The sequence below is a fragment of the Botryllus schlosseri genome, chromosome 7, assembly GCF_051294905.1.
Source record: "Botryllus schlosseri isolate E-star chromosome 7, Bs_hap1, whole genome shotgun sequence".
Lineage (NCBI taxonomy): Eukaryota > Metazoa > Chordata > Ascidiacea > Stolidobranchia > Styelidae > Botryllus > Botryllus schlosseri.
This window is the reverse complement of record NC_137242.1, coordinates 7,956,073-7,977,093: the sequence shown is the minus strand read 5'-3', so window position 1 is coordinate 7,977,093 and position 21,021 is coordinate 7,956,073. Positions and strand designations below refer to the sequence as shown.

Below are 21,021 nucleotides of genomic sequence, written 5' to 3'. Positions count from 1 at the left end.
ATAGCTTGTTTCAGGCACAGGACTTCAATATACAATTGCATGACATATTCATATTGAAATAAACCCGAATATTTTTTGATGAAACTCATCCAGGGTAAGCAACTATTGGAAAGAACAATGCATACGATTGTTGATACTAGTCTACTGGTTGATGACGATTACCCCTGACGAATGTAAGTCGAAAATATTCGGGTTTATTTCAATAAGAATATATTATTTTTCATTTCTTGTTACTACTGTAGTTTTGACTGCAAATCCCAACTGCCTGATAAAATCATCACTGATACACATGGAATATTGTACTGCCATGCTGATGTTATTGTGATAAATCATCATTGCTATAGTGGCACTGTGATCATTCGTTCTCTTTCTGGGCAAGTCAGTCAATTTACAGGGACTATGTTGTAACCCCAGCTTTCAACGATAATATGTGAATGCATTTGGATTACGGTTGTTACCCGTGTGAACTATCTGACTTTTCGCTTATGATGTCACCAGGCATAGAATACGGGTTGGCGAGGTGATGGTGTTGGGAGTGGTTTGCACCTGATCCGCATACCAGAGTGGGCCTATCATTGTATGTGAATTTTTTGCGGATAGAGATGAACCGAATTAGGTTGTATTCAGTCGTTTTGATCCTCAAATATTCTGTATGTAAAAAGATCAGTTGTTTTGTGTTGAATGGCTGTAATTGAAATGGTGGAAATGTCTGCATTTTCTTGTGCGGTTCAATTCAAAATAATGCATATGGTATTCAGGCCAATTGCACGCTTGCAATAAAAGTGCTTTGCCTACTTCATTTTACATTCATTATAATATGTTCTCTTAAATTTCTGCAATGATATAAGCATGAATCCACAGTACCAGCACTTCTGCCTAATATATCTGTGAATAATAATGGTATATTGTCAAGTGCGAAGGAATTTGATTACTACCCAGACCATCAGGAAGGCACACAAACTCATTCTACCTTTCCTGATTTAGAGTCTGACTTTCCCTTCGGTGTTGGGGTTGATGGTCTGAAATAGTGTAAGCTTGCCTGCACATGTAGGTGTGATGTTCCATTCCGACACTTCATTTAAATGTATGTCAGGTCAGGTCATTTCGGACACTGTGTTCTACGATTGTTGTATTTTATTGGTTCGTTTACATTCTAACGATTATTTATCTACAGATAAATTCAGTTATCGAACTTTAGGCCTGTGGTATGTGTTTATGCGATGGACATCAAACAAATTTGCGTCGAAGAAATCGCGCTTGAGGGCCTGGAAGGCATCACATTGCCCGCGTTATGGCTGCGCATGAATCATCGGAAGCCAAAGCTTCCGTACACGGTTTCCGACAAACTGCACGAGTACTTGTGGAAATTCATCCTGGATCAAACGCCGCTTGGAGTCGTGCAAATACCGAAACCTCGTGACGAACCACAGATATTCGAACGGACAGTAAGTATTGATGAGCAACGAGTGCCCGTAGCCACAGCCCCAGACGAGCTCGATACTATAGTGGAAGTGTACAGCACCAGCGCAGTAAAAACGGATGATCCGGGCATACACGGATGTTGCTCGAATTATAACGAGAGGGTCGATATTAAAGATGAAATCATCGAACAATCCTTAGATTTAACCGCGAGTTTTGCCAAATATGGCAGACAGCGGATTGTCATCGTCGCGTCGCGACCCATGAGAGAACACGCGTTGCTTTCGGGAAATTTGAGCCGTGTGCTTCTGGAGGATATAAGCGAATATTGCTACTGCGTGTTGGAGTTGATCGCGCGTTCTAGATGGGAAGGCGTGATCATGTCGCGACTTTCAAAAATGAACTTCCCCCACAAGGCGTTCCACGCCATCGTGAAAAAACTACAAGTTCTTGGGCTCGTGACGAAGTCCCACCACTCGTACAAAGTCGCGGCGGACAGCAGAGTGTGCAGTCAGATTTTGGTGAACTTGAAAAAGTACGAGCGCACCTCCCTGCCTCTGTGCGCCCGTGTCATGAAGGCGATTCTGGACGAATTGCAAAACGCTCCGAATCATTCGATGAACCTCGGTGTTTTAAAAGAGAAATTTCACGCGGACACCAAACCGTTTAAATCGTCGTATCAGACGCTGAAAAAAACGGGCGAAATCACGATTTCGAGCGTGCGTCCGGGCAAACAGATGCGAACAGTGTACGAAATGGTAGCCACCCTTGCCGATAAACAAGATTTAGACGAAGAAGAAGACCCAGAGCCTGCTGTCGACACTGATGATCTCGCCTTAACGCCACTCACGCTTGACCGACCGTACTTGAACCAGGCGTACGATTTCATAAAGCTGAACGCGGTGAGGGGCGTGTGTCAGTCTGACATGAAACGGTTCCTGAAAGGTTTCGGCACGCTGGACGCGAGATACGTTCTGAAGTCTTTGCTGCAAAAGAAAGTCGTTGACGTGGTGCTGTTTGACAAAGGCAAACAGCGTATTCGGATGTACATACCCAAGGCGATATCCGCGAACTGCAGTAAGAGCAAGGAGTTTATAGCGGAGAAAAAGAAAATGCAGGAACTAGTGTTGTCAACGAAAGTCGACGACGCGACGCAGGACGGCGATAAAGGAGATCCTAAACCGGCGCATAACGCCGGGAATGTGAAATCGAAAGGCGCCAGGAAATCAAAATTTGAGAAGCTAAGTTCCGACTCAAATTTGACAGCGCAGGCTGAGACGACTCATTTGAAAAAATGGGACGCGAATTTGACCGCGCGTACCATCAAGCGTCACAATGTCGTTTTGGAGTATGTGAACCGGGAAAAAGTCGTCATCGGATTTGTGACCATCAGAAAACTCATCAACACCGCCGGAAAGAAAGACGGAGACACGTCTACCGTAGACCATCACTCGGTCACCAGGCTCGTAGAGAAGATGAAAGCGAGCGGAGTGCTGAAACACGACGAGGTGCCGATCACGTACAAAGATGTGACCGAGACTTTTCATTTCGTACGCTCGCTGGACTGCCCCGACGCGCAGTACGAGTCCGCGATAGAACAGGCACGCTTTAAACACATCGGTCGCGAAGAGAACCGCATCGCCAGGCAAGATCATAAAAAAGTCGAGCGGCAGAAGCACGAGGTCGGTAAGAAAGAGGACGAAACGCCGGGAGAGAATCAGGACAACCCGTATTTTCAGCCGAGGTTCAAAAGGCTGCGTGTCCTGCACGAGTTTTTATGGTATCTGGCGTACGGCCATCCTCAGTCCACCTCGATCGACGACGATACCTCCGAGACTGATACTCCGAAAGTGTACGACCCCGAGTTCACGTGGAAGCGATATTTGCCGCCCGCCCCTCTGCACCCTCGTGGCACGCAAAACTGGCTGCAAGTCGGAGAGCTGGCGCTGATCATGCCGCTGTCGATACTGTGTCAGTTTCACAGGCCTTGCCGTATCACAGACGAGCTGGAAGAGTATCTCCAGGACGTCGATAAGCGGCACATGCTGGTCAGGCACTTGCCTCCCGGCATCAAGTGCATACTGCTCGCCAAGAGAAAGTACATTTATTCGCTGATGGAATGCGTGCATCAGTTGTTCTTTATGGGTTTAGTCACGATGACGAGCACGGTCGTTAACAGCAGGTGCATGCCGAAAGAAAGTATGATGCTGTACGTACATCAGAATGTGACTGTGGTGGATACGCGCACAAGCCGCAACGGATATATGAAGGTCGAGGAGAAACACTATGAGAAGATCGCATATAAGCTGGACGATTCGCAGGTGCTGGAGTCGTTTTGGTACAAACTACAAGCGATCTGCATGCAGACCAAGCTCGGCTCGTATCAGCACATGGACGGCGAGCCCCCGAAAAGCCACATGTGCAACACGGCCGTTAAAAACTTTGTGAAGTCCGCGTCGGAGACCGTGCAAGAGCCACGCGACGACGGTCACATACCCGGCGACGGTCGAGGTGCCGGCGGGCTTGACTCGAGTCTGTTCAGCTTCCTGTACAGGAATTGGAACGCGCTACAAGCGAGGAAGATGATGAAGAGTAGCGGCACGAGGAAAAAACGGGAACCTGCTGTGGTCGAGAAAAGCAGAAAAAGGCCGCCGGCTGATGTCAAAGCAGCCGGCGAGCCTAAGCCGAAATTGAGAAAAACTGCGTCGAAAGGAAGTGAAAAACCGCCCCCTCCTGTGAAATCAAGAGCCAAACCATCCACGACTGTCCAGACGAAAGAAATCGAAGTTGTCATGGAGAGTAATGTCGGCAGAAACGAGCGCGTCAAAGGAGGCCGCGGTGTCAAACGCAAAGCGGCGCCGGCGCCGCCCGAACAGCCTTCGTCGTCCAGCACTCTGCTCAACTTGAACAAAGTAAGGAGGCGTAACACCAAGAAAGCGGGCGGTATGCTGAAGCAGGGCAAGCAGCGGATAAAATACTTGGACGACGTGGACTTGGAAGCGATAAAGCGCAGGAACGGACGCATCCGCGCCAGCTTTACGAAGGCGGAAGACGCGCTGTACTTGCTGTGTCACGTCACCACCACGTTGCTCGTACATTTGTACTGGAAAAAGCCGCACCGACCGAGGAAACAGATCATACCGTGGTCCGTCGTGCGTGATATCATGCACTCGTCGTTGCCAGAGTCGGCCGACAAGACCTCGTACTCGGGCGGGCGACGGACGCACATACTCATGAAAAACCCCGAGACCAGGATATGTCACGATATATCGGTGGCCGATATTAAAAGCGACAATAAGTTTTTGGCGGAATTTTGCCCACCAGAACTCGATTTGGAATGCAACTCTGCGAAAGTGCGGGAGGTGTACTGCAAACTTGTGGAGCAACTGAAAAAGAGATTCAAATCGCAACCGGGCTTGTTTGAAGATGAGATACCCGACACAAGTGAGCAGGTTTTGAATCGGTACGTTCCGAAGACCATTATATGTAAATCGGGTGATATCGTGCCAAGACGATGCTATTTTGATGACGCCATCAACGATGAACTTGATGTACGCAAATCAGTAGCAGAAAACATGATCTACATCGCCCTTGCTATGTCCGACTCGGAGTTCAGCATCTTTCAAGCGTACCGCGCGTTTGAAGAGTTTCCAGAGAGCACGCTCAAGGACGTGTTCTCGAAAATGAAGATCGGAGGTTACGCGTGCCGGAAACGACACCAGTACCGCAAAGTGCCGTACGCGATGCGCATGTACCGACTCACGTACGCGCACCATTTGAGTCTAAAAGCGCCCGTGCCGATGACTGTGGTCGACGAAGTGTCGCAAGGTTTAGAGCAGAGCGGCGATTTAGAAATCAAAACCGTCACCACGTTGAACCATGTCTTCTTGACCTCGTACTTTATGACGAAAAAAACTCTGGACATCGAAGTCGATATTCCTGATGACGTAGTCGTGCCGGAAGCTTTAAACTCTTCTGTGTTCGAAAATCAGTTCCGTTCCATGCTGCAAGGCGCCGAGAAAGACTTGTTGAAAGAAGTGCGCGACTCGAAGACCAATGAAGGCGACTCTAGCACTGTTCCGCCAGACAGTTTAATGGCGGCCGCTGCTTGTATATTGAAAGAAAATTTTGATGACAATGCGAAAACAGGTGAAAACTCGGAGGCGAACTCTAATGCGGCTGATAGGAAATTGAAAATCGCAGAGCTAATGAGGCTGTACCACAGGCACCCGTCGTACAGCAACTGGCTGATACTGATCAAATCCAATTCGAAACGGTCCGAATCAAAATTCTCAGCGTTAAACTTCTCATCCACGTCGGACTGTATCGTTTTGACGCCATGCACGATCAAGATAAACAACACTCTCACTATGCTCGACCAGTACTGCAACGTAGACCCTTCCGAACGGGTGACGACCATCAATAATCTGCTACGTAGCAAGCCTGTGAATATCGAACGCTCTGAAGCGGAATGGGCACAGAGAAATCGGAAGGTGAACGCGCACGGTATAGTAGCACGCGCGATTTTTGACTCGGTAGACAGTGCTGGATATGCCGGAATCAGTATGCGAGGGTTGTTTGAATCGGTGCGGTTTGATAACAAGTCTGTGAACGCGTGTCTTGATGTGCTTTTTGAGAAACTCGTCTTGTATTCTGTGGGAATCAAGGAGATTCGCGTTGTGTCTTACAAAAACGTATCACCGTGGGTAGCGAAAGGCTTCAGGTACAAGGACGGGAATCGGAATTTTCAGAACGAGATTTTGTACGAGTTGAAGCTCTTCCAGCCTGAAAAAAGTGGTGAAGAGGTCAAGGAAAAAAAGGATTCGAAAGAGGAAGCCCCGGCAGCGCTGCCAGCTGAAGGGAAGCGTCTACAAAGCAAGTACGAGGCAGTCGAATTTATCTGCAGGCCCTGGCATAACTTGTGCGGCGAGATTAGCTTTGCAAGCGCCAAGTCACTGCTGACCAGCGTGTTTATGAAGGTGTATTCGTCGCCAGGCATAACGCAAGACTCGATTTGTGCGTCGCTGAGTTACCAACGGGTGGTGATTGTGGAGCTTCTGCGCGTCTTGAAGGAGACCGGATGCATCCAAGAGATGTCTGTGGAGTGTCCCGGAGTGAAGAGGTTGTTTGGTGCGCCTTCTCCGGCCAAGACGGTGGTTTATTACGAGGCGACCGACGACGGGCTGGTGATTGTCAGCCAGTGGACGTCTGTCGCGAACAAGATGATTTCTTTGTCTGTCGCTGCGACTGAGGAATGATGACTTGTACGGAATATTGAATCATGCAGGCAGTGTGATACTGTACATTCTATTTTTTGTGACCCAATATTCTGGTATTTTGAGTGTATTCAAGTGCGTTAAATGAACAACGTTACGCTCTAAATATGTAATGGTTGCATGTTTATGTTGTAAATGTGGCTATGTTCGAACCACGGCTAAAATATTTTCACGAACGGTCCTATTGCACTTCATCAATCTCTGTGGTGTCGGGGTCTCACTTCTTAACCCATTCCATTGCTCGCCAACTTCGTAACTGCCACTCTACGGCTATGTTTATTCTGGCCCATTGAATTGAATGTTGCCTAGGACCTGCCGTTTGAGAATCTGGATATTTTTTGCATTTTCTAAAGTGTATCCTTGCTCAAAATCCGTCGATGCTGCCATATTGGAAGCTGCGATATGGGACACTCCCGTCACACTCGGTATCATAGACGATAGACTGCTATTTCGGGATGTCCTGACCTGAATTATGGAGTTAGTGCATTTTGTGTTTCAATTTGAAAGTCTCGCGTGGTTTGGTTCGCCATGAATCTCATTGTGTCTGCCTTTTGGTACCGCTCCCGTATATATGATTTGTTATCATTGGCAGCTTTTTTTTTGCTTCTGTCGTTTTGACTGCTAATCCCCATCGACTGATATAAATCATTAACCGATACACATATATTATTGGACTGTGCTTCGAATGCCATGTTGATGTTATCAATACCACTATGATTCAACTACGCTAGCATCAGTTGGGCTCTTTCTGTTGTTGTTTCCGTTGCTCAATTTACAGTGACCACTGCTGCTTTTAAATCTTACTGCCCGAGATCTTATGCGAATGTATTAGGATTACGATCGTTCAATCAACCCGCATGTACCATCACTGTGCAAAATGATCGTTTGTTATTAGCTGCCCAGGGATTTTGTCGGATATCCTGGTTCCAGGAATAGAGTAGGCCTTGGTGGTGACATGGTGGTTGGCAGCCAATATATCAATGTATGTGAATTTGTTGCGCGTAGAGATTACCGTGAATTCGGAACCAGTAAGTAACTCGTCGCATCTCGAAAGGTTTTTGCCATTACTGCTACATATCTTTATCACACCATGTAATAATATCGGACATCTCGCGATCACGGGGTGTAGTTAAAATGATGGAAGTGTCTTCATTTTCTTGTATGGTTCAATTAGAAGTTATGCATTTTGTATTCGTGTTAATATTGCCAGTCTTGCAATAAAAGAGCATACTTTACATTCATTACAGCCATGTAAGTCTAAGCGAGGGCATAAGCAATAGGCCTAAGCAGCACTACTGGGCAACATAGCTATGAAGAATAAAGGTATATTATCGCTTGCGGAGGACTTTGCGATTACCGCTGAGACCATCAGGAAGGCAAACGAACTCGTTCTACCTTCCCTTGCCGGAATTCTGACTTTCCCCACAGTGTTGGGATTGATGCAGAATTATGTGTGGAAAAGTGTGAATTTAACTGCGCATAAAGGACTTGCGCCTGTGGGCGGGATGCTCTCCCTGATCACTGCCTCGTCCTGTGCGGCCGTTGCGTTTGCATTAACGGAAAACTCCATCGGCAAGTCTCCGAAATCAATGTTAATTTTTACGGATGTAAACGTGGCCGCAGCTAACATCACATCTTACGGGCTGCTTTGCGTGTTCACTTTCAAATTGTTCGGAGGTAGATTGAGAAACCTATGTCCCAGTCATATTTTGCACCCCGGTTCGTATGCTGTTAAACACGTGCCGTTGCCTACGTTGACATCCGCAGTCTCCAAGCCGAGGTTAGCAAAAATTCAGAAAATCGGCGAAAAGTATGGGTGTCACACGTGTGGGAAGCGGTACAATGTCTTGGACGCTCTCGCATTATACTTCAACAAGTACTTTCGTAACCGCATTCCCCATGTGCGTGTCAATTACTTTGGCGATCATAATCCCCCTGTTGCTTTGGCCGAAAACTATCCAAAAAGATACGTGTCGGTTACTGGTAAATTACTTCCTCAATGTAAGAATTGCTCTTACTTCCAAGCCTCCCAGGTCAGACTGTACTTGGCAGATAAATTGCCGCCGGGACATGGGATTGTCACTCATGCCGCGAGATTCAAACTACACAAGCTTTGGATACCGTTTCCAATTTTACTACAATACGGATTGATCGCTCAAGTTATTGCACAGTATTTGAGCTAGATATGGTGGTCCCTGTAGTAACTATGGTGATCATGCTGCACTAATGCCTTCAACAGATCATCGTTACTAGCTTTGCTACTTTTTAGTGAAAAATCGTTTTTAACCTAATCAAGTGATTACCAAATTGATGTTTCAGTTTTGAGAGATTATGTGTTCAATGTGTAATGTTGTTGCTCTTCTATAAATATGTTCTAGTTGTGCGTGCTATCCAAATCCCAATGTATACTATGCTATTGCTTTTGGCCACTTTCTCATTAGATTTTTTCAACTGATAGGTGTTTATTTACAAAGTTCATTATAATGAATATTCGCATTAACCACTGTAGCACTTTGGAGACCAGTGTATTCATTACTGTTCAATTTTCATATGTTTATTATATTATAAATATGGTTTGAGTCTCGGCCCAAGCATGTTTTTAGTGTCAAAGGTTGTATAGGTTTCTTCACGCCTGCATTGCTGTTCAGTGTTCACACAATGTCTCTACAAAACCCCATGGAAAAACCCAAAAGAAGGACTCATGCTAGGGAACAACAGAGAAAAGACCTATCAATATCACCATTACTTAAATACAAATAATACCAGTAAGGTATATATTGCTGTACAGCACATGGCCGCTTGAACACCCTCCTATCTTTTCATTGAATCACATTGTAAATTGTGTAAGCCATTTGCAAGATCGCAATAACACAAACTTTCTTTCCGGTGCAGCCTACAAGTGCGATTTGGATGTCCCAAATTATTTTGTTGTCAACAACTTTGTTTACCTTTTTCTGCACAACTAACGCTATCACCACTGAGCTAAGAGCTACAACTCCTACCGCATAGTAACGAGAAAATATTCTAAAATATATCTTTATTCATGAAAATATAGATTCCGTTCACAGTGAAGACTAGTACAGTTATTAGTAGTAGTGCAGTTACTACAGTTATGCAGTTATTGCTCCTTCTCTGAGCGGAGGGGCTTCTCCCAAACTGTCGTCATCCTCAGTTTCCTCTTCCCGTAGTGGAGTGCAGGGTTTTTCGTTCATCATTCCGTAAAGAAGTTCGCTGATCTTGGGGTCGATGTTGTGGATGAAGTCAGAGTAGCAGTTGGGCGAGCAGGATTGGAAGACGAAGGGCAGGCGCTTTATCCCCCAGATCTCGGTGCACGGTCGGATTATTCTCAGACCCGGTCCGAAGCGGGGGCCGTCGCAGCAGTCGCAAGGCAAAAAACTGGAAAAATTGCAACGTTTTGCCAACTGGTGGCGTTATGTTTGTAGACTACTCCCACCTGAGACAGACAGATATCGTATATCACTTGTGGTGAAAGTATTCAGGAATTAATTATTGGGCGAAATAGCCCCTGTATCAAAGTACGTGAAGTAGTTTAATTGCAGTTCATGGAAATTGATGCATATACTTCAAAAATTTACAGCACTACTTCTGCATCTAGATGAGAAGTCGTTGCCAGTAAATTCGGCACTTGGTGAATTTTGCACTGGAATGCATAGATTTTCGATGCATCAACAACTAAATTGGAAAAGAATGTTTCACTGAATATGGCCGTATCTTTTGATACACTTTGTATTACAGTATTCAGGTCATGGTTAGCACTAGGAGTCACAGTCTTGTGGTGTTTTGAAATGATGGAATTCATTAGAAAAGTGATACAAGTGCGGAATTGACTGATAACCACTTAGACTACCTCTGAGAGAGGGACATTGGGTCCAAAATTGTAATTGAAAATTCTGCATTCTGATGCTTTTTACACTATTATCAGTAAGGGCGAGAAGCTCACTTGCTTATAGCCCGAACGATTTCAGGTGGAAAGGTCTTTATTTTCTTCGAGTCCTCGCGAGCGACTTTGGCTTTCAAAACCACCAGACACATGTCCGTCAGCCTCTGCGGGTCGTTTGTGGAGTTCTCTTTCCAAAACAGCGGATTCATAAAGTTGTTGCGCACACGAATTCGGAACAGGTTCAACTTCAACAAACCGCACGGAAGCCCGGCCAATTCGTTTCCTTCAACGTTGAGAAATCTGAAATGGACCAAGACTATTAAGAGTGACCGAAAGATACATAGGCTATACAACATTACTTCACCAAAAACCATACCTGCTCCAGTGCACATGACTTGTTGGGGATTTTTGGGTCGAACTATCGACGAGGGATAGGAATTTACCTCATGAAATGCGTTTCAATCTTCACTTCGATACAATTCATCAAGTAGCAAAGTGATGGTCAAAGTAGAATGCGTTGATACTCAAGTAGAAATAACGTCATAAATTTCTACTCCAGTACAAGTAGAAGTAGCGATTCACAAAACATGTAAAAACTACTTCAAGCGGAAGTAGAAAATGATGATGGGGGCATTTTTCGAAAATATATGCAGTTTCCTTGAAGATACAGGGGTCATTCCACCCTCTTATGACATTTCAATACATGAAGGTGATGCAAACACCGCAAAACTACTTTCTAATTTACAAAACTGGATAGTGTAAGAAGCAAGTATTTTTATCTTGAAAACTATCAGGTAGAAGTGGAAGTAGTCAAAAAACAATACGACCAAGTACTCAAAGTGGGCAACGCATACTTGAGTATTATCGACTACCTATGGTTACGAGCAAAGTCCTTTCCTTACAAAGTAAATATTTTACAGCGTCGACATGCAACAGTATTTCTCCCGTTCACTCGAATTCATTCATCAACATTTTATGAGATAGAAATGACCTGGAACAGGCCATCAAACACCCACCCGGGCTGACCGATAGCAATATTAAGAATGTAAAATGCTCATGATCACTGAACATCGATAATTATGGGAACCAGTCCGAGACGATTGCCAATGAAGAGACTGTGCGGTCAACACTCGTACCTTAGCTTTTCCAATTTCTTTATTTCGTTTGCGAGGAACGTGAGCTTGTTGTACGAGACGTCGAAGAATTCCAGCTTCGTCAACGAGAACAGTGACAGCGGTAACGCAGACAGGCAGCAGAACGATAATATCAAAGTGCGCAAGTTCTTGAGTCTGTGAAAGTGTACCTTTTTTAAACAAATTGCCATTAACTTTGACCCACACGCTCAGCACAAGGAACCCTTGAACCTTTCAAAGCTCAGATTGAAATGCATTCTCAAATTTCAATAGCGCCCATGCAGCCGAAAAGCAGTATGCGTCACACGGTAACAGTTCACGTAACCACACAAAACGTTCTACCGCTTACTTGCTTATTTCGTGCGGAATGTCTTTGAGCGGGTTATTTCTCATCTTGAGCACTTGCAGTTCCCGGCAGAGTAAAACGTCTCTCGGAAACTCCACCAGTTCGTTAAACGAAAGGTTCAAATAGACCAGAGTCGTCGATAACGGAGACAGTTCCGGAATTCGAGGTATGAAATGAGCCTGTGAAACATTCAGTCGTCTCATTTTGCCAACTGACATAATAAGATAATACGGTTTGCTGTAATACCAACGAGGTAAAACACCAGCTCTCGATCGTAGATGGTCAGTGGTATTCAAAGGGGCTACATAAGCTTCATTGGCTCCATCTGTAATACTTTTTAATAAGTAATTGACCATATTTTCAACAGGTTACTGTTGTAAATGATAGTTCACTTATATTCCGATTCCAACAAACATCATGAAAGATGGCCGCTTGGCCAGTAACTAAGTACTTCTACTTTTTCAGAGTACTCAAGTAGTCAAGCGGTTATATTTCCACACCACTTTCAGTTTTTGATGCAAAACCACCAACTATTATACGCTGTATCTTTTGGAATTTTGGATTGGTTTGTATCACTTAATAACCATAAATACATCGGTAACCTTCAAGCTGAGGACGTAGCCTCCTTCCATCAAACAGTTGAGAATGGAAAGCTCCGAAGGGGTGATAATTGACTCTGTATTTTCTCCGTCAAACGGCGATCGCAAACGCCCGTGCGATTGGAACACGGTGTTGGTTGCTTTATTGAACAACGCCAGTTGCGATTTCCTGCCGACGCCTTCGCTATCTGCAAGACAACTCGACTCGTCATTTAAAAAATAATAGAACCGCTGATTACAGTTACGATGATCAATTTACATTCATATATTTCTTATCGCGCATACCTCCGATATCTTGAATTTCCTCGTAAAGTCTACTGATTTCCGTTTTGCTGTCGTGAAATTTACCAGGCGAGGTGACACCGAGCTCTTTGAGCCTGTCTTGTATAATGCCTTTCATTTCTGTGAAAATCAACAGAATAAGAACCGATGACACGCCATTTATTTGCTGGAAATTTTCAATTGCAGTTTGTTATTACATCTAGGTTCTGGCACAAAACAGGATAGCCTATAACAGATATAATGAATCAGTCAGGCGTATTACCGAAAATGGTATAAAATGTCAACTTATACTGCTGCTTTGGTAGGAAATTACGGTAGGAGACCGTGCATTCATAGTAGTTATCACCAGATTAGATTAAAACTTTTTTCAAAGTAAACATTTCTGCACCATGACAACCAAAATGTGTTCCATGGTCCATGTGTACAATGCAGCCTACATACAAGCATACGACACTTCAGTGTGTGGGTTAATGTTAGAGTTAGTTTTGAGGCGATTGAGTCGCATATGCTGATTATAGTTTTTCATTGTTGTAAAGCGAACCTCGAGCGGTCATGCCATACTGCTTCAAAACCTGTCCAAACCGGCTTGAGTGGTTTTCCTTCGAGTTAGTTACCTAGCGCGTGTTACCTACGGTGTGCGTTGTATTATTCATTTTAATCCAGTTCATTTTTTAATGCTGTATGGCGGTTGCCTAGCTTGGATGATGCGCAGAGGTCAAACTTTCGAAGACTACTGTGGGCTGAGATGCCATCGTATTCAAACTCTCATGGTGTGAGATGTTGGGAGTGATTTCTCGTCTTGACCTTGCTTTATCCGTTTGCTAGTCGCTGATATTTTTGAGAAATTCTACATTCATCATGTGGTATGCTCTGGCAACAATATTCCATCGGAGCGTGCAAACGACAGACTGTGTTGCATTTGGTATTGTGGAACAATCACTGTACGTAATAGTTACCTAACAAAAGTTGCTTTTTCGGCACACGTTTATGCTTGGTCTCGATGGCGGCTTGTTCCGTTATATCCACAGTTCCGACAGAGCTTTGATGCTGCGTCAGTTCGCGCTGTAGCAATCTATAACATCGACCATCAAATTCTTACTTTTATTTGCATTCCTAATCTACCAAGATAAGAATAGTTACAGAGTCAATTTCTTGTAATTAGCCCTGGACAGAACAGATGCTTTCAGGCTACTTTTTCTCATCCTGCCGTACGGACGAGTTTTCAGCATGAAGTCATCCAACCTGGACAAAAACGAGATATCGTTTTGCTCGAAAAAAAAATAGATAAAAAACTTTCTCACGTGAATTCCGGCGATATCTTAACAGAATCCTCAGGGAGAATATACTCTCTTTTTATGTCGGCAGGTCTTTTTGGTTCACGCATTGGAAACGGGTCCGGTCCCCTTGGTTTGTATGGGAGCACCAAACCTTTCTTGCTTAGAGTATCGGCAGTATCCCCAGCTGTTGAGAACACGTCGCATATGATGTAAACAGTTACCGGTAATGATTTTAGTAGAACTGGCTGCATTTTCGTACTTGAGCACCCTATCCCTAACAATAGAAATTATCCATAGTTCCTGCCTTGGGCTGGGCTAAACAGAGTGATTTGATTCTGAATCAAGTATTCGACTTCCAATCGAGTATTCGAGCATTACTTGATACTTATTATGATTTCACAGCAGTATGAATGCCGTGGAAAGTTCACAACAGATGTACCTTTTGCCAGACCACAAAAAACAATGCCTGTTCTACACCACATTATAGATGATTTGGTACTTTTAGACCGTGTCTGTTTCACTGCACATTGCGACAATGCTGCGGGTTGGCCACAAATCCACATGTATGTCATTTCCGCTAATATTCGTAGCTTTGATCTACATGTTTCGTATCCTGCGATATGACTAACCGAGGTTTACAGCGCTCCACAGTGAATAACAGTATCAAAACTATGATTCTCGTTGATAAGAAACTCTTTAGTGGTGAGAAGTGTTTATTTCAGAACTCGAATCAGTGTGTGCAGCTCTAGTCCCTCTGATACTAAAGTAGCAATGAAGGGAGATGCTAAATTCCTATCTTCCAGGAAAAAATTGAAGTAGTTAGCCTACAGACCTGAACGATGAACATACTTCGCTATAACTATGAGTAGTCTTTCTGAATATAGGTAAGTCTATTAACTACTTTGAAAAATTAGCACGGTAGCTCAAATAGCACCAGAATGAGCAGTACCAGATAATAGTTTAGAAGAATGTAGATATCAAAATACACTGACCACCAGAATTGGCAGCATAATACGCCCAAATAAACGTTTGTAATTATATTATTCACATGTGTTAATAAACTGAAGGACCTACCCGTTGTAGCATTTTCCGAATCGGCGAGTTGAGAATATCCCTTTTGCTGTTTTGATTTTTTCGGACGAAATATTGGATCGTATTCCGATTGCATTGTGGGTACCGGAGACTGCATGCCATCCAGATGCGAAGCCAGACTTGGCATCGGTCTCATGCCAGGCTGCATTCCTGTAGCGGATACTCGAACCGATTAGAATCATCACAGATTTTAGCTCTTGTGCGGAGACGCTGCTGCCTTAATTCGAAAGTGGATTAGGGTTCGAATATAAGTTTTAGATAGAAAACTTAACTGCATTCACTCTAAACTGGGTCCGATATGCATCTCAGAAACTGGAATACACTAACTATTAACACCTAAATTTAATAGACCATTACCATTCAAGCACAAAGTGAGAGTAGCTTGCTAGCCAGTCGATGATGCATCATCCTACTCCTCTTCCTTAAGCTAAAACTTGAGTACTCCTCAGACATTTTATCTTTGACTTCCACTTGCAGTATGACAGGTTTTGGTACGCCTTGAAAATTGCAATTATTACCGGTATTTGTATTGGAGTAGAAATTTACACTGCTTGTATTTCGGTACCAGCCAGAGGCTGTCCAAGTAGATATCGATGCTACTCGAGTAGTAGAAGTAATGCCTTAATTTCTATTCAATTACAAGCACAATTTCACTTGTAAAAGTCAAGAAAACTTATACCAAAGCTAAGATTTCTACTTTTCAGGATCTGAATTTTAAAAAAGTAAGTTGCTTGTCTAAAAAACAGTACAAGCAGGAAAGTAGTTAAAAACATTATCATGCGAATAAATAATGCACCTCTAAAAGCAATAACCGCAATAATAGTAAGCTTTTACATTTTCATCCACTTAAGACACTCAATGTAATAGAAACACGTGTGAACGGCATGGAAGTCGATACCTCTTCCAGACACTAGCCAAGTAACAACCAAGAACTTACTTGAATGATTTGAGACATGAGTTTCTGTGCTTCGTTGGCTCAGTATACTTGACAAACTTGGTTGATGAGGACGCAATGGCCTTCTCAGCAAGGATCCCGTTGATGCTTGCGAAGAAGACATGGCAAATCACAGAATTTGAAGCAGCTACAGTCAGAAATCAAAACATTAGTTTTACGATCTACATTAGGATAACGGATCTGGACAATGAAACAAAGCAATGCATTCGTAAGTTTCTCATGATCTTTGAATACCATGATTTGATTACTGAACATATTAGTAAAGAAAGGTTAAACACCTAATCGTCACCATTATGAGACAATCATGATTACAGTGTATTGATTGACCGAACAATTGTAATGAATTCTCGGGTGTTTGACAAGGGATCTCAATTTGAAGTAAGGCCTTCTAGACGAGTGCTGTTCGTAAACTAATATAGACGAAAAATCATCACATCCATCAGTGTTAGGCCTATGGGGGTTTCTGGGATTAAGATACAATCGAAGATAAATTTTGATATGCTGATCACAAGCAGATTGAAACCAATAAGGCTCCTGGATTGGACTGGGCAAATTTGAGTACTTGATTGATTCGATTCTGAATCGAGAATTAGGTTTCGAGTCGAGTCACTGGTTATGACGGCATAATCAAAGATGCAATGACGTGGAAATGTTGAATATGTATCTTTCACATGGCCACAAAGAAAATAATGCCAATTAAAGAGGATAAGTTTTTTTTTCCGGCAATACGTATTTCATTGGAAGTTGTGAATTTGCGGGTTGATCACGACTTCACAAATATGTCATTTCCACTAATGCAGGTAGCCGTGTACAGGCTACAGGCTTCATATGTTGCAATATGACAAATCGAGGTTTACAGTCTTCCACAGCGGAAAATGGTATCAAAACTATGATTACGTTGACATATTAACTCATAGTTGCAAGGAGCGCACAATTTAAATACTCAAAAAAATCACCTCTTCTTACCACTTGAAATTAGAAGAGCTTCTTGGAGGTACAGAACTTCATTATACAGTTGAGTAGTAGCCTATATTCATATTGAAATAAACCCGAATATTTTCGGCTGACACTCGTCAGGGGTAATCGTCAGCAACTAGTAGAGAATTGGAAAGAACATTGTATATCAACAATCGTACCGGTATCACAAAATATGACGCAAAATCTGTCGTCTCGATAATTATTCGCACAAATCGGATTATCTAATAGATGTTTGCCGATGGCAAAATTAATGGCCTTTGATCGGTCAGCATCAACCTTAAGCGGATGAGTTGAGGGTGAGCTTCTCACCGAGCCTGATGCACGTATTCTGATAAATCTGAACTTGAAATTAATGCCCGGTTCAGTTCCGAATACTGTACTCAAATCGTTGTGCCCAACCCTACTCCTGGAGTACGCATGAAAATTCAACCCGAAAAAGTTACCAGCTATATACTAATCATGTCAAATAAATTTAAACTCAAAGATTTCCAAGGAGGTAGCGAATTCTTTGATGGAAATTTCACAAAGATATATACTATATATATATCATATAGAATGCATTGTTACAATTTGACAGAGGCAAGAAAATGACCTTTGAAGTAGAGCAAAATATTGGTGGAAAATGATAAATGCACTCAAGGACATGCACCATTATAAGGAGGAACTTTGATATTTGTTGGAACGGCAATGTACACGATAACAAAATGAAATGAAACAAGATTGCATTTATTAGATAACATCTCTAACACATTATGCTTTTTCAGCAGATTTGTACATGTCAGATCTTTTTTGGTGAGAAATAGGAATATTCGATCGGACCTCGTCGACTTTGTTAAAATCCAAATCAGCCGTGATGATTTTCTCTTCCGCTTCAGCGCTCTCTACTACTTTCCCCCACGGATCAACAATCATCGAATGACCCCAAGCGATGTACGACGCATTTTCGTCTCTCGCAGGGGAAACGCTGGCTACATATATCTGATTATCCACAGCCCGACCCTGTTGGAGTAACTTCCAGTGCATAGGTCCGGTGATCATGTTGAAAGCGCCTGGATATATTATCAGTTTGCATCCAAGTTTGGTGTAAATTTGAGCAAGCTCGGCAAATCTCAAATCGTAACATATCCCCACTCCGATTTTGACGCCTTCGATGTCAAAGGTTAAGTAGTCGCTTCCCGGACTGAGAACTTCGGATTCTTTGAATGTAATTTTCCCGGGGATGTCGATATCGAAAAGATGTATCTTGCGATATTTCCCGATCATGCTGCCACTAGGATTATACAAAGTGCACGTGTTGAACAGCTTGTCTTCGTGCTTTTCTGGTATGGAACCAGCCAGTATGTAGACGTTATTTTCCTTTGCACATTGAGCCAGAGATTCGGTGGAAGGGCCGGGGATTGGCTCTGCATATTCTGGGAAGTATTTTGTGCCGTACGGACAGTTGAAGCATTCAGGAAGGCCGATGAGTTTTGCCCCTTCGGATGCCGCCTTTTTAATCATATTGCAGGCTCTTTTTACGTTTTCAGTTTTGTTGGTCCCGACGGACATCTGCACTAGGGCTACTCGTAACATGTTCAAGTTCAATATCAACTATCACAATAAGCTTCCAAGATTTTCTAGAAAGGTGACCGCCATGAGTTAATTTCGGAAAAGCTGAATCCGTGTATCCCTGACACGAGCTCGAAATTTATCTCTTTTTCAATGAATTGGAGAAGATTTATATAGCTGCAGTTAAAAACCACAGAATTGATACTTACGTTACCTGCCCGCTGCCCGAGATCACTATGCGCTAAAACATCCGAAATAATTACTAGATTTAGAGCTATTTATTGTTCGGTTGAAATGAGTGGAAATCAATATCAATATCCATGACACTAACGTTTATCATTCAACGAACGGAACCGCGCTTCTCGCGTTGCCAAGACCCTGAAGCCGCAGCCGAATGGGTGACTGGTTAAATGTTATTAATGAGATACATTCCTCCACTTGGGGCGTACCATATTGGCCGAAGGTTATATAGCTCAGTGTTTGACACCGGCTAAAATCATGCTGACTTATCGTATATCAGTGAGAAAATCCCGCTAAAATTTGACTTTCAAAGCAAATTCAAAATCTGGATCCTGTCCCGCTATGTTAGACCATAGTGTCCTGCCATCATCATCATCATATCATCATTGGTTTATTAGCAATTTTTATCAGTTTAATACACCACAAAAATGCGATACAGTGAAAAGACAGGAAGATGTCGAAGCGACTTGGAGTAGTCTATGGAATCAGACACCCACCTTGGTCTAGGTCAGTGGTTCCCAACCTTTTTCGACTCATCGCCCCCTTTTCAAGCTCCACACTGATCATCGCCCCCCTAATATTGGGAACTGGAAAATGGGCATACAAACGGTAATCACCGGCGATTTAACTAAAAAAGGTCATTTCTCCGACTTGACTCCAAAAGGACCGTAACACCACTCGTAACAGCCCCCTCAAAACGTTGGTCTTGGGCCCCCATTTGGTGATAAACCAGACTTCTGGGGGGGGCTTCGCCCCTCAGATCCCCTTCCCCGATACCTCTTTACCGCTACTTCTCAAAAAAAATTGTTTGGCTCTTTAATTAGTCGGCTTAATTCACGTGAAGCGCGAAAAATTTCTATCATCCATGATTGAATCGGTCAATATTGCTGTCAATTTTTAATCCTCACTCCACTCATATATTCAGATTTACCCGTATAGAGCTGAATGAGGTGTCTTGGAAAATGTAGGGCCCGCAAATAATAATTGAACCAGTGTTGGGATCAAGTCACTACCTTCGAGTCACGAGTCATCTCGAGTCATTGCAGTATTTGACTCGAGTCAAGTCAAGTCAATCGATTTTCAAAGGTGACTCGAGTCAAGTCAAGTCACTCGTTTTTTGGAGATGACTCGAGTCAAGTCGAGTCAAGTCAAGTCACGAGTCAAGTCAGTCACGAGTCAAGTCAAATTGATTTTTCGAAGTACGAGTGATGATTCAAAGTCATTACATTTTGCTAGCAGTGTGAAAGACAGATTCATATATTATGTATCTTAATCAAATAACGAATATCTAGTTAAATATAAACGCAAAACGACAGTGTATCCCTCACGCACAGGTAGAGCTGGTACGTGAGTAACTGTACAGCTACCTACTACAGTCAGTTCTTATCGGCCAAAATATAGGACCTAATAAGACGCTTCGAGAAGTTACAACAAATTGATATGGTACAATAGCCAACACTACTCATCTACACATCCGTGAGAATATAAACGCACGCAATATATTCGTTCGATTTAAGTCATACAAGCGGATTGGTAAATGTGAGCACTGGGCAACGTAAGCATTGAGCCGTCTAAGAAACAGAGACACATTGCTATTTACATTAATTTTCTACTTTGCGGTCAATTTATTTGTGATAGAGTAACCTTGTAACGTACAATCACTGAATGACTAGTTGTTCTTACAAGTGGGACCAGCGTATCTTGAACATTCTGAACATACACAACATGCAGTGATTTATTCGACACCGCTTACTTAGTGACTTGAAATTGACTCGTAAATTTTGCTCCGAGTCACGAGTCAATGCACATTTTCGAAGCTCCGAGTCAAGTCAAGTCAAGTCATTTTTCCAAAGTGACTCGAGTCAAGTCAAGTCATACGAAAAAGATGACTCGAGTCTGACTCGAGTCATCCCAACACTGAATTGAACATTGTCTTGAAATTTGTCTTGTGGGTTTCTGATTGCCAGGACAGGAA

At 43.2% G+C, this 21,021-nt stretch overlaps 4 protein-coding genes across 4 annotated transcripts; 2 read left to right on the top strand and 2 right to left on the bottom strand.

Moving 5' to 3' along the window:
- Positions 1-8: 8 nt before the first annotated feature.
- On the top strand, positions 9-7,934 carry LOC145443463 (general transcription factor 3C polypeptide 1-like). Its single transcript, XM_080321432.1, has one exon. It carries the CDS (start codon positions 1,221-1,223, stop codon positions 6,675-6,677), a length of 5,457 nt encoding a protein of 1,818 aa, XP_080177558.1. The 5' UTR covers positions 9-1,220; the 3' UTR covers positions 6,678-7,934.
- Positions 7,935-7,999: 65 nt separating this feature from the next.
- On the top strand, positions 8,000-9,281 carry LOC145443469 (uncharacterized). Its single transcript, XM_080321436.1, has one exon. It carries the CDS (start codon positions 8,006-8,008, stop codon positions 8,876-8,878), a length of 873 nt encoding a protein of 290 aa, XP_080177562.1. The 5' UTR covers positions 8,000-8,005; the 3' UTR covers positions 8,879-9,281.
- A 436-nt stretch (positions 9,282-9,717) lies between these two features.
- Positions 9,718-16,401, bottom strand: LOC145443467 (uncharacterized). Its single transcript, XM_080321435.1, has 11 exons — positions 16,263-16,401; positions 15,308-15,475; positions 14,258-14,417; positions 14,097-14,198; positions 13,913-14,028; positions 12,960-13,076; positions 12,678-12,862; positions 12,079-12,254; positions 11,733-11,885; positions 10,657-10,896; positions 9,718-10,091 (listed from the first exon to the last, which is right to left on the bottom strand). The coding sequence occupies exons 1-11, from the start codon at positions 16,381-16,383 to the stop codon at positions 9,806-9,808; spliced, it is 1,824 nt and encodes a 607-aa protein (XP_080177561.1). The 5' UTR covers positions 16,384-16,401; the 3' UTR covers positions 9,718-9,805.
- A 58-nt stretch (positions 16,402-16,459) lies between these two features.
- LOC145443470 (omega-amidase NIT2-like) lies at positions 16,460-19,160 on the bottom strand. Its single transcript, XM_080321437.1, has one exon. It carries the CDS (start codon positions 18,828-18,830, stop codon positions 18,009-18,011), a length of 822 nt encoding a protein of 273 aa, XP_080177563.1. The 5' UTR covers positions 18,831-19,160; the 3' UTR covers positions 16,460-18,008.
- Positions 19,161-21,021: the final 1,861 nt, after the last annotated feature.

Excerpts from the sequence above, each read along its gene's own strand:
- LOC145443463 (XM_080321432.1), top strand. The coding sequence starts at position 1,221 with ATGGACATCAAACAAATTTGCGTCGAAGAAATCGCGCTTGAGGGCCTG.
- LOC145443469 (XM_080321436.1), top strand. The coding sequence starts at position 8,006 with ATGAAGAATAAAGGTATATTATCGCTTGCGGAGGACTTTGCGATTACC.
- LOC145443467 (XM_080321435.1), bottom strand. The coding sequence starts at position 16,383 with ATGTCTTCTTCGCAAGCATCAACGGGATCCTTGCTGAGAAGGCCATTG. Across the intron at positions 14,199-14,257 it reads AAGATATCGCCGGAATTCAC|GTTGGATGACTTCATGCTGA; the intron begins GTGAGAAAGTTT and ends GTTTTTGTCCAG. Across the intron at positions 14,029-14,096 it reads AATTACAAGAAATTGACTCT|ATTGCTACAGCGCGAACTGA; the intron begins GTAACTATTCTT and ends TCGATGTTATAG.
- LOC145443470 (XM_080321437.1), bottom strand. The coding sequence starts at position 18,830 with ATGTTACGAGTAGCCCTAGTGCAGATGTCCGTCGGGACCAACAAAACT.